At 46.2% G+C, this 12,990-nt stretch overlaps 1 protein-coding gene across 1 annotated transcript; it reads right to left on the bottom strand.

The window, feature by feature from the left end:
- Positions 1–324: 324 nt before the first annotated feature.
- LOC119273289 lies at positions 325–4,232 on the bottom strand. Its single transcript, XM_037554501.1, has 4 exons — positions 3,701–4,232; positions 2,903–3,213; positions 2,443–2,686; positions 325–740 (listed from the first exon to the last, which is right to left on the bottom strand). The coding sequence occupies exons 1-4, from the start codon at positions 4,230–4,232 to the stop codon at positions 325–327; spliced, it is 1,503 nt and encodes a 500-aa protein (XP_037410398.1).
- Positions 4,233–12,990: the final 8,758 nt, after the last annotated feature.

Here is a 12,990-nt window from a genome sequence, read left to right as displayed (position 1 = left end):
GTTTATAAGAATCTTTTTCATTTGATTGATTTATATCTATTTGAGTTTGATTTTATTTTATCCACACACCGCACAACAAGTCATCTTGCGTGAGCAAAACTGAAGTTGCACGTCCGTGACGCACAACTGTATATCGATTGGTCACGCGCAACTACAGTTGCACACTCAACTACCTTTCATTTTTAAAATACACAGTAACATTTTTAAACAAACATTGAACAATTTTCAAAGTCATGGCAAACATTTTTTAAATACACATTGAACACTTTTTAAACAAACATTGAACATTTTTCAAAGACATGGCAAACATTTTGCAAACAAACATTAAACATTGAACAACACGTTGCATTGGAGCTCCATCGGCAGCGAGGTCCGGGTCACAGCACCGGCAGCATTGCATTGGAACTCCGTTGGCGGCGAGGCCCAGGTCGCAGCACCGGTGGCATTGCATTGGAGCTTCGCCGACGGCGACATCTGGGCATTCGAATCACAGCATCGTGTTGCATTGTAGCTCCGTTCGGCGGTGAGGCCTTGGATTGCAGCACCGACAATGTTGCATTGGAGCTCCGCCGGCGGCGACATATAGGCATCCGGGTCACAGCAGTGCGTTGCATTGGAGCTCCATCGGCGGGGAGGCCCTAGTTCGCAGCACCGGCGGCGTTGCATTGGAGCTTGACCGGTGGCGAGGCCCGGGTCGCAGCACCGGCGGCGTTGCATTGGAGCTCCGTCGGCGGCGACATCTGGGCCACAGCAATGCGCACAGATGCTAGAGAAGGTGGTTGGAAGAAGGAGGTGGAGAGACTAGAGCGCGTCGATATATGAGGATTCAGAGAAGACGAGAGTGGGGAGAAGATTCGGGATAGATGTGTGTGGGCCCTGTGTGGCGCGTGTCGCACTCATGACATGGTTTACGCACCGAGCAAATCATTTTTAAAGTACACACATTTTATGATACACAAATAATAAACTTTTAATGCATGATGATTCTTTTTTAAGATGCACAACAGATATATTTTAGTACATTGTGTTTTTTAAAGATATATCATGCACATTTTCAATACATGGTGAATATTTTTTAAATACAGGCTGAACATTTTTAATACAAAATGAACACTTTTCAATGTATTGTTAAAGGTTTTGAATTATACTATGGGCAATTTTGACAAACACAATGAATTTTTTAAATACATGAGGCACAATTTTTAAATTAGCTGATGAATTTTATTATTACATGATGAACACTTTTTAAAAATTGTTCACACATTTAAGAAAAAAAATTCATGTAACTATAATAAAGAGTGTTAACGCATGATGGGTATTTTTATATCACATGATAAACATGTTTGAACTATGGTATGAATAATTTTTAGTGTATGGCAGATAAGATTTTAAATACAACATGATTTTTTAACATGATGAACATTTTTTACCACACTTTTTTGTAATACACAAGAACTTTTGTTATATCCGCAAACATTCCTTCGATGTACATGAACACTTATTTTTTTTAGCTCTTGTATTTTACACAATAGAATAGTAAAGCTGGAAATAAAATGTAAAGAGAACCAAAGGAAAATAATGATAATAGAGTGTTCACCCCACTAGCATTTTTACGAGAGTGTCCTGCTAACTTTATCTGTTTTAGAGGAACTATGTTGCTTTTTTTTTTGTGAAATAAAGGATGCATGTTGCTTTTTTTTTGTGAAATAGAGGAAGTATGTTGCTAGCCCTTTTTACTCACGAAAAAGTACCCACAAAATAGCAGCGTCTACCAACTGTACACCTGTCATGTGCAGCCCACCCAAACGTTCACTCACGGCTTCGTCAACTCTCTGTTACCAAGCAGTAAATGACACCTCTAGCATCAAACTGTCCCATTGGTCCACTTAGCAGGAGCATGGGAGCTCGTCCACCATATCGCCTCGCTCCATGTAAATGGCAATGACTTATCTCCTCCTGGGTGGGGGTTTGGGTGAAGATATTTAACGGATATGTAGTGCTCGATGAAAAATGCAACATGGGAAGATGCCATTGTTTTATCACGTTATGGTCAGAAACAACACATTGGTCATGTTTGGCATGTGCATTTAGACAGTTCAATAATTATTTCATTGATCTTTGTATATATTTTTGTTGTTTCGTAGCAACGCACGGGCATCCAACTAGTATGGTAATAAAATCAGTATATGGAAAGTATATATTGGGTATTTTTTTAGCCGAAAATACTAGTACTCTTTTTTTTGCAGAAAAATCAGAGAGCTTCTTATTCAATATACACATTCTTGGGACAATCAGCGAAAAGGCTGGTCACCAAGAAGCTGGGGGTTTCATCGAGCCAGCTTTCCGTAACATTCAATGTGCAAGCACGCTTAGCACATAGATGCGCCGGGAGGTTCGCCGACCGATTTACATGCTGAATATCAAAAGAAGTAAAAGTATTACATAGCTCTCCTATTTCTAGAAGTAAAGGAGCCACAATAGACCGAGCATTGTGGCGAGTTTGCCAGAGCTTCACTAGCTCCAAGCAGCCGACTTCCATAATCACATGCGGGAATCCTCGAAGACAAGCAAACCTGACTCCATCTTGCAGGGACAAGCACTCCATCATCAAGGGGTCTGAAACCCCCACATATGGTTTGCACCATGAGCCCAAAAGGGCCGTAGAGGAGCGGGCCACTCCGCCCGCACCACCTCGCCCTTCATCAAAGTTTAGGGCTCCGTCGGTCGTGATTTTGATTGTGCCCAAATCAGGCGGCCGCCAACCGTGCCCTGGAAGAGTCAGGGTGTCTTTCCTTGGCAGCTGTAAGAGGGAAATAGCTTCCTTGATAGATCTCATGGTTGCTGTGGGATCCTTCCCCTCGTCTCCATGCTTAATGCGATTCCTGGAGTGCCAGATGGACCACATAGTAGTAGTGATCTTAGCACGATCATCTGAGGTGAACTGTGGGTGACATGTTATATTGCGTGCCCACGTATCCGAATGAAGAGGAGTCAGGCGAAGACCTAGCCAAGTCCACGCCTCTTCCCAGAAGCGCTGAGCATGTGGACAGTGAATTAGTGCGTGCTTCAGATCCTCCTCCATGGAACAACACACCTTGCATTGTCGAACATCTGCAAGATGTCTGTAGTTTAAGGTGGCCTCGTCCGGGAGAATGCCACGCAAAACTCTCCACCAAAATACCCTCACTTTGGGAATAACTTTCAATTTCCACAAGGATTTCCACAACTGTTGATCGTCCGTTGAAGTTTCGGTAGCCGTCCCTTCCTCTTGAGCCAAATGCTCGTTTTGAGTCACTAGAGCGCGGTACACCGTCTTTACAGTGTAGTTTCCTGATTTTTCAAAAGCCCATGCGAGAAAATCTTCACCATCCACCTTGCCTGATGGGAATGTTAAGGATGGCGGCGGCATCCTGGATGGTGAAATTGTCCGTAATCACGTCATGTTTCCAAGTCCAATGATCAGTATCAATAAGGTCCAATATTCGGTCAATGACTGTATCCACAGGCCTCAAGGTAGGTGTCATGGAGACCGTCCCCGGAATCCATTTGTCCTCCCATAGTGAGATGGTGGATCCATCTCCTACCCTCGATATCAAACTTGTCTTTAGGGCACTTCTTCCTGCTACTATTGCCCTCCAAGTGGCCGATGCAGGTTTGGGAATTGTAGCATGCATGAAGTCCGTATCCGGGAAATACCGACCCTTTAGAACTCGAGCACAAAGCGAGTTTGAGTTGGTGATGAAGCGCCAGCCGTGCTTGCCCAACATGGCCAGATTAAAGAGATGCGGGTCGCGAAACCCCATCCCTCCCTTGCACTTTGGTGTAGCCAAGTCTTTCCAGGACACCCAATGCATTGTTTTTTTGTCAAGGGAGCTGCTCCAAAAATATTTTGCCATGGGAGAAGTCAAGCTCTTACAAACTTTCTTGGTGAGTAGAAAAGTAGGGTAGGTCGGAATAGATTGAATCACAGACTTGAGCAAAGTTTCCCGTCCTGCACATGCAAGCAACTTTTCAAACCACCATTGCATCTTCCCACGAGCTCTCTCGCTGATGTGGTCAAAGGTACCACTAGTGATCCGTCCAACAGCAGTGGGGAGCCCCAGGTATTTCTCGCTGATGTTCAGAGTTGATTTCAAGATTTGCCTCACCGTATCCAGAGTATTAGTGCTGAAATATACCGAGCTCTTCTCTCGGTTAATGCACTGACCCAAGGCGACACCATATATCTGCATGATCTCGTTCGGTCGTTCCGCACTCAGGGCGTTTGCATTGATAAAGATTAAGCTGTCATCTGCGAACAACAAGTGAGAGACCCAAAAATACTAGTACTCAGATAGTTCCTTTTTCAAGGGAAAAAACTATTAGTAGTACTACTAGTATGTTTGGTTTGTTGCCATATACAGTACAGATACAGCCGATCCGATCGTCCTGAGTCCCGACGTACAACTCGATCGACGCTACGATTCTGTTACAACGAGAAGCGATGGCCAGCGACGGCGGCATCCAGCGCGGGTGGTCCGACCTCCCCGACGACCTCCTGGACACGGTGTACGGTGTACCTCAGCTGTTTCACGGCGTACGAACGCGCGCGCTTCGCCGCCGTCTGCGCTTCCTGGCGGGCCGTCGCGTCATGGCACCCGCCGCTGCCGGCTCTGCCGCTACTTCTCCCGTTCACGGGCAACGGCGACCGAGATCGGGAGGCGCGGGCGTACAGCCCCGAGGACGGCAGGGCGCTGCGCGTGCCGCTGCCGCGGTTGTTCGCACTGGGCAGCCACTGGAAGCTCCTTGGATCCCACCACGGCGGCTGCATCATCGCTGCCAGCAAGGTCGAAAGCGAGATCCTGATCGTGAACCCTTTCTCCGGCGCCCAGGTTCGGTTCCCCCTCTCCGTAGCGGATGAATTCATAGAATTTAGGAAAATCATCTTCTCGGACGACCCCACTTCGAGCGGATGCATCGCTGCCGCCATCATCGGCGACTGCGCAGTCGGCCTATGTAGAATTGACTGCCCGGAGCTTGGGTGGATGGCTCGAGAATTAGCCGATTATTCAGACGGGCACGACGACGACGACCTCGACGACATCTTGGTCTACAACGGTGAGCTATATGGCCACAAATGTTACCTCGGCTACATGCGGCTGCTCAAGTTCGACACCGGCCTGAACAAGGATGGGGCTCTGAAGGTCACCTCCGTCCACTGGCTAGCCAACATCGACATGACTATCCGGTGTCTTTTTTTTTTTTTGAAAAGGGGTGATTCCCCGGCCTCTGCATCAGAAAGATGCATACGGCCTTCTTATTAACCAGAAAAAATAGTGTCAACATGGTTTCAAAGGTCTCGAAATAATAATAAAGCACAGATAGCTCACACAGAGCCAAAAAAGGGGCTAGAAACACCAACTAGCCGAGAAAAGACGCCACAACCGGCTGGCTAAAAAATAGATAGGAAATTTAAGTGCCTATCCTATTACATGACTGCCATCCAAACCGGTTGAAAATATCCCGAGTTACCATCTCCCATCGGAAAGACCCAGTAACCAAATGCTCCCTGGCCTCTGTCTGGGTGAGTGGCGACCACGAACGGATCAGTGCCGTAGTTTGGAATATGACCTGCAAAAAATGTATACATGATAGTCTGTTAAAAACCAAATCATTTCTACAAGTCCAGATAGTCCACAGCAAAGCACAAACTCCAACCCGAATATGTCTCGCTAAGTTAGGCTCAATCCCATTAAGCCATGTCCCAAATAACGCATAAACAGAATTCGGTGGATTGATACTAAAAGCAATGTGGATCGTCTGCCAAAGTACCTTGGCTAACGGGCAATCAAAAAAGAGATGTTTGATAGTCTCATCCCGATCACAGAAACTACACCTAGTAGGTCCTGTCCAATTACGCTTCATGAGGTTGTCCTTAGTTAAAATAACTTGTTTATGGACAAACCACATAAGCACTTTTATTTTCAAAGGAACTTTGACATCCCAAACATGCTTGGACGTAGGGATGGAGTTTGAGTTAATAACATCAACATACATTGATTTAACCGTAAATACTCCAGATTTAGTCAGTTTCCAGCGTAATTCATCGGGTTGTTGTGAAAGCTGGACTTCCACCAGTCTCCTAACTAGATGGAGCCATTGTTCCCAACGATTGCCTGCTAGCGTTCGTCGGAACTGAATATGAAGGGGGATCGATTGAAAGACCGGTGCAACGAACACCTCACGTCGTTGCGCAATACGGTATAACGACGGATATTGGATGGCCAAGGGTGTCTCGCCGAGCCAAGTATCCTCCCAGAAACGTGTACTCGTGCCGTTTCCAATAACAAACTTCGTCCTATTAAACAACGACTGTTTGACTTTCATCAAGCCTTTCTAGAAAGGCGAATCGGTCGGCCTGACAGTGACCTGGGACAAAGTTTTTGTCTGGAGGTACTTGCTGCGAAGGATTTGAGCCCACATAGCGTCATTCTCCAATGAGAGCTTCCACAGCCACTTGCTAAGAAGGCATTTATTCTTAACTTCTAGATTCTCAATACCTAGGCCCCCTTGGTCTTTCGGTCTACAGATGATGTCCCATTTAGCAAGCCGATATTTTCTTTTAAGCTCATCACCCTGCCAAAAGAAGCGCGATCGATAGAAGTCCAGTCTCTTTCTAACCCCAACTGGGACCTCAAAGAACGATAGGAGAAACATTGGCATACTCGTGAGCACCGAGTTAATCAGGATTAATCGGCCTCCGTATGACATGAGCTTACCCTTCCAACAACTCATTTTTTTCTCAAACCGATCCTCGATGCACTTCCACTCTATGTTAGTCAGCCTACGATGGTGGATTGGAATCCCCAGATAAGAGAATGGTAACTCGCCCAACTCACACCCAAACAATTGCCTATAAGCCTCCTGTTCATCTTTGGCCCTACCAAAGCAGAACAGCTCGCTCTTATGAAAGTTAATCTTTAACCCGGTCAATTGTTCAAATAGGCATAGCACCAGCTTCATATTTCTCGCCTTGGCCAAGTCATGCTCCATAAAGATGATTGTATCATCAGCGTACTGAAGGATGGATACACCTCCATCAATTAGATGAGGTACCAATCCACCTACTTGACCATTTTCCTTAGCTCTTCCTATCAAAATTGCTAACATGTCCACCACAATGTTGAACAAGATAGGGGACATCGGATCTCCTTGTCTTAGGCCTTTATGTGTCTGGAATTAATGACCTATGTCATCATTAACTTTAATTCCCACACTACCTTTTTGCGTAAATGATTTAACCTGTCGGCGCCAGGCTTCATCAAAACCTTTCATACGCAATGACTGTTGGAGGAATGGCCATTTGACCTTATCATACGCTTTCTCGAAATCCACCTTAAAAATTACTCCATCTAATTTTTTGGAATGGATTTCATGGAGTGTTTCATGCAGGACGACCACCCCTTCAAGGATATTTCTGTCCGGCATGAAGGCAGTTTGAGACTGCTGCACCACAGAATGCGCAATCTGTGTGAGTCTGTTTGTCCCGACCTTGGTGAAAATTTTGAAACTAACATTGAGGAGACAGATCGGCCTGAATTGCTCAATCCTCACCGCGTCCGTCTTCTTGGGAAGCAGTGTGATAGTCCCAAAATTCAAGTGAAATAATTGAAGCTGGCCACAAAACAGATCATTGAACATAGGTAGTAAATCCCCCTTAATAATGTGCCAGCACTTTTTATAGAACTCTGCCGGGAATCCATCAGGTCCGGGAGCCTTATTGTTTTTCATCTGTGCAATAGCATCAAACACCTCCTTCTTCGAGAACGGGGCAACCAGAATATCATTATCGGCAGCCGATAGCTGAGGCACATCCTCAGTCCTAGACTCATCGAGGGACACACAATTATCCTTCGGAGGTCCAAACAATTGCTTATAATAGTCGGTAATATATGTTTTTAGGTTGTCCTGGCCTAAAATGGTACCCTCGTCTTGCTCAAGCTGAAAGATACGTTTCTTTCTGTGCTTGCCATTGGCTATCAAGTGGAAGAACTGAGTATTCGTGTCCCCTTGGACTACTTTGTAGACTTTAGCACGCAAAGCCCACTTCAATTCTTCTTCACGGAGCAGTTCTTTCAACCTCGTCTCCGCTTCATTTTTAGCCTGAAGCTCAGTTGGCGTTAGGATATTGGATTCAGCCTGTATGTCCAGGGCCTGTATAAGAGCAAGGAGTCTATCCTTTTCCATCTTATACACACCACTGAGGTTCTTAGCCCAGCCCCGTAAGAAACTCCTTAAATGCCTAATTTTATTCCGCCAACGCTCTAACGCAGTCTTGCCTCCAAGACCTCTATCCCACTCCCGGGCAATCAAATCCAAGAAGCCCTCACGTTCAAACCATGACATCTCGAAGGAGAAGGTGTTCTTGTTACCCACATGGTTCGGCTCACCTGAGTCCACGAACAATGGGGTATGATCAGATATGCCCCTTGAAAGAGCTTGCACCGTCACCAGAGGGAACTTTTGTTCCCACTCCACGCTCGCAAGCACTCGATTAAGTTTTTCATAGGTTGGGTGTGGCAGAGCATTAGCCCAGGTGAACTTTCTACCCGAAAGCTCTATCTCTCTCAGATCCAAGCTTTCAATAATGGTATTGAACATGAACGACCATCTGCCGTCAAAATTATCATTGTTCTTCTCCTCTCTCCTCCTGATGATATTGAAATCACCCCCAACTAAAATTGGAAGCTGTTCTGACCCACAGATACGAACCAGGTCCGCCAGAAACTCCGCTTTAAGCTCGGGCTGTGCGGCACCATACACCGCCACCAAAGCCCAGTTAAAACCATCTATCCTAGTCCTGACTCGAAACTTCACCGCGAAGTCGCCCATCACTACACTTCGGACTTCAAGCGAATCGCATCTCACACCCAGTAAGATACCACCCGACCTTCCTCACGGAGGGAGGCAATGCCAATCAAAATCAATACCACCCACCAAAGAAGAGAGAAACTGGGGTGCAAAGTTATCTCTACCCGTCTCCGATAGAGCAACAAAATCTAACCTCTGCTCTAAAGCTGCCTCAGCAAGGAATCTTCTTTTAGCCAAGTCCTTCAGACCTCTGCTATTCCAAAATATTCCTCTCATAATTCATCATGGAATTTTTTAGTGGTACGAATCCTAGCACTCCTACGAACTGCGGAATCGGGATAGATCTTCCGATTCCACTTACGCGTAGGTTTACTAGGTGCTGTCGCCCGGTCCTCATAACCGGGTTCATAAATATTACCATCATCAATCTCTAGGGGTACATCATCTTCGTCAGATCATGAATGGGTGGTGCTAAATCCGCACATAGATTATCTAGCACTCTGACCCCTAACGCATCAATCTCATCATCCTTCATTGGATTAACGGCTGCAAGGTTACGAATAGTCTCTAAGGCACGTTCCGCCTCCAAATCTAATAAATCATTCACCGAATTGGAAATCTCACTATCCGTAGCCCCTAGTGAAACTCCTAATTGGTTTGCATTATTTATAATCTCCTCATTAGAAAAATGCAATAAGGAATTAGATAGGTTGACGGACATACCGGAAGACAAAGCAGCCTCCTGAAGCTTGGCCGCCCTCATAGCGCACCGCTACACAGTACAACTGGGCCGGCCACATCTTCGAGCTGCACAGCAAGCTAGCGATGGCGGTCGAGTTCAATTCATACTACAACGATAAGGAAACACATTTTGTTAGGGTGTACCAGCTTGTCCACAAAGCACCGCATCGCTTTGTGTGGGTAGAGGTGACGAGCTTGGGAGACTGCACCTTATTTGTAGGAGAAATGTGTTGCAGGGTGGTACATGTGTCGACGCGGCGTGGCACGGTGGAGAAGAACCACATCTACCACTCCAAGCAATGCCGCCTTGACGACCATTGTAAAAAGGAAGGTGTGCCGGGGTTCACCCGCCAGTTCTTGAGAAGGTTGGACCTCGGTAATTGCCACGTGTACCACTGCTGCGAAAAGGACGATGGTGTGCATCCGTCCTCCTCAGAGAGGATCACATCAAAAGGATATCATCACTACATTGATGTGCGAGATTGCTTGTGGCTTCTGCCACCAGATTTTTAACCAACAGAGTATTTCTTAGACAACCCCGTTGCACCACTGATTTCTCATTCATCTTATGTAAGAGCATTATCATTTGGGGGAATTTCTATCCTTGTTATTTAAGAAATTGCTATTTATGCTGCCCTCGGTTTTCGTAGATAGGGAAGGCATGTGAGCATCGGTTATGATTTAGGTACGATGTGTTTCGTTGTTGTGAACTCAAAGACTTCCAATGTCTTCTTGAGGATACCCTTCCTGATTGAAGGCACCATGTGCCACCATACCCTCGCCACCGATGAGACCCTTTTACTGCTTTGTATGCAAAGGAAAGGGCCCAAGCTAATGATTTGGAAATAATGTGGACGGTTCTTCAACTCTGCACTCAGACACCTAAGCTAAAATGTCCTGACAAGAAACACACACAATTATTGATTTCAGAGTAAGGTATGATAAGAGTCCACCACATCAATGACATGCGCATGTATGTCGCAGACCTTGAATCCAGCACAATGCTGGAGCCGGTAGGCTGACCTCGTTGCCGCCTCATGGGACACCAGGATGATATGCTTGGTGGTGGATTGGTTAGCACTCCTTTCTTAGCTTTATAGTTAGCATCAGGGCTGTCACCACGATCCTCTAGATCCTGCCCCAGAACCACATGTCGACGCCCGCACCTAAAACTTGCCCATCGCCGGAGATGTGGAGGGAGATGGGCGAGTAGAGGAGGAGCAGAAGAAGGAGGAGGATGCGATTTGGACGGTGACGGAGCATGGCTTAAATAGTCGCGGATAGGCCATGCGAACGGCTGGTAAGCCGCTTCAATACGGTGTAGCGGCCGGAGTTGGTTCCTCGGGAACCTGCGTCCGCATTGAAGCGGCGTCCGCCGAGAGGTCACGTCAGACAGGCCGCCCTCCCTCGGGTCAAATCACGGCATTGATGCCGGCCTCCGCGTGCTCTGGTTCTGCATGAATGCCGCACGGTAAATGGGGCGTGCATCGGAAGGAAAGCGGCAGGGGCGGGAGATGGGTTTTTGGTGGGCTAGGGCGATCAGAAGAGGGCATGGGTCGGTCTGGACTCCGGCAAACGTCCACCATTTTTTCTCCAATTTACGGGAGAAATCATGTCCAGACCGCACCGCGGATTGATAGAGAACCGCATTGGATGGCTTGCTCGGCCCGGTCAGCGCGATCCGAATGGATGCGGGCGGTTTGTGGGTCCACCTTAAAGATGCCATGAAAGAAGAAGGGCGGACTATGTACATCTAGAATGCAAGTGAACCTCACAACATGAAAGTGAACATGGACTATGAGGGCGGCTCTAGGGAGTGAAACTTCAACTTGTTTTGGTATCTCTCTGCAACACAAAGTGCTCCTCCTCCGTTACAAGGGTTGACGTAGTTGTATATTGTATCTATAATCTATAATACCTAAATAGTTCATCCCCATTATTTTATTTCTCTTGATATGCAATTTATCCACATCAGCAGGCCTGCCACATCAACGTTACATTACCGGCTTACGGATGGGCCCGACTACCACCACATCACTGCCACATCAGCTTCCGTTACTGCCTTACCAGCAAACATAACGGAGGCACTCCTGCGTTGGAAAGGCACTGCATGTTTATTAATTTTTTGTTTATTATATTATGGTGCAAGCGCACAAAGAGGAGTCTGCATTGAAGATGGCGTCACCTCTTTCTTCTCAGCTTCTTCGTCAGTTTCCACAAATTTAATCCCCTCTCGTGAGCCCCTTCAATTGTTGATCCACTCCTTATCACCAGGCCAAAATCGCTTGCACTCTCAACCCAAAATCAAATGAAGAAGGAAGATGGATCTCACGTGCAGTTTGTCATCCTCACCACTCTGCTGAACTCTGCCAAGAGCAGATGAAACGTGATCCAAAAAAATAAGAAGATGATGCATCTCACCTCCTCGGCTGGGTAGGACACATAGAGGACGGCCGCAGCAACTGGCTGACGGGCTTCTCTCTCCTCCCCACGCTCTTCTCCTTCTCTTCTTGCACCAGATCGAGCACTTGTTGTTCCTTCGAGCCACCAAGTTTGGGTCTCGCCTGCTCCTGATCAAGTGCTCCTCCGCACTCGTGCCTACTACCAGGTCTTTCACCATGGGCGCGGTGAATGGCTGCTCTGTGCTCTCTCGCACTTGATGACCAGGGAGAAAACTTGTGCAGATGTGCACGTCGCAACTCCATTCTCCACGAAGGAGGGTGGCTGATGGGTGATGGCTGGATGTGTGGTGAATTAGTTCTGCATTCTCTGTTCTATTTTTTCTTATTAATTATTAATTTTAGACTTAAGTTTATGTCCAGCAGGAAATCGGAAATACTTTTTCAACGCTTATTTGTACTGTTTTTATTAGTAAGCAGACCTGTCTCTTCAGTCTCATCAGGTGGAGCATATTAGATTATCATGTCAGAACTGTATAGGAATGTTCGGAAAGGAAAATCTTCCATGTTGTGCAACCAAAATCTCGGTATGTCTTTACTCTCTTCTTTTGTAGGATTCCTTTAAATGAACTACAATGCACATTAACACATAGCACATTTCGGTTATCAATTACTATCATCTAATCTTTACGCTATCTAATTGTTACTTTTTGACTTGCTGGAATACTATTTGGATCTCTATATATGGTCGGCCTAATAGGTCATGTCTCATTCCTGATCTACTTCCTTCTTCAGCTCATCCATATGCTTCATCACTGGCAAAAGCTACCTGACTCTTATACTTCTTGAAGTCATAGATCTACCTCTTGACCACATGGATCTCATTCTTCAGTCCATCCCTATCCTCCTTCAACTCATTCTTCTCCTTTATCATGTTCCTCATCACTTCTTCTTGAACAACATGAATGACCTTCATATTACTGATGACATACTGCTTCTT

The sequence above is a fragment of the Triticum dicoccoides genome, chromosome 3A, assembly GCF_002162155.2.
Source record: "Triticum dicoccoides isolate Atlit2015 ecotype Zavitan chromosome 3A, WEW_v2.0, whole genome shotgun sequence".
Lineage (NCBI taxonomy): Eukaryota > Viridiplantae > Streptophyta > Magnoliopsida > Poales > Poaceae > Triticum > Triticum dicoccoides.
This window is presented reverse-complemented; position numbering and strand designations above follow the sequence as displayed.

Coding starts and splice junctions, on each gene's coding strand:
- LOC119273289 (XM_037554501.1), bottom strand. CDS start 4,232: ATGCAGATATATGGTGTCGCCTTGGGTCAGTGCATTAACCGAGAGAAG. Junction 3,214..3,700: donor TTGTGCTCGAGTTCTAAAGG/GTCGGTATTTCC, acceptor TGTGGAAATCCT/TGTGGAAATTGAAAGTTATT. Junction 741..2,442: donor TCTAGAAATAGGAGAGCTAT/GTAATACTTTTA, acceptor GCTGTGGCCCAG/ATGTCGCCGCCGACGGAGCT.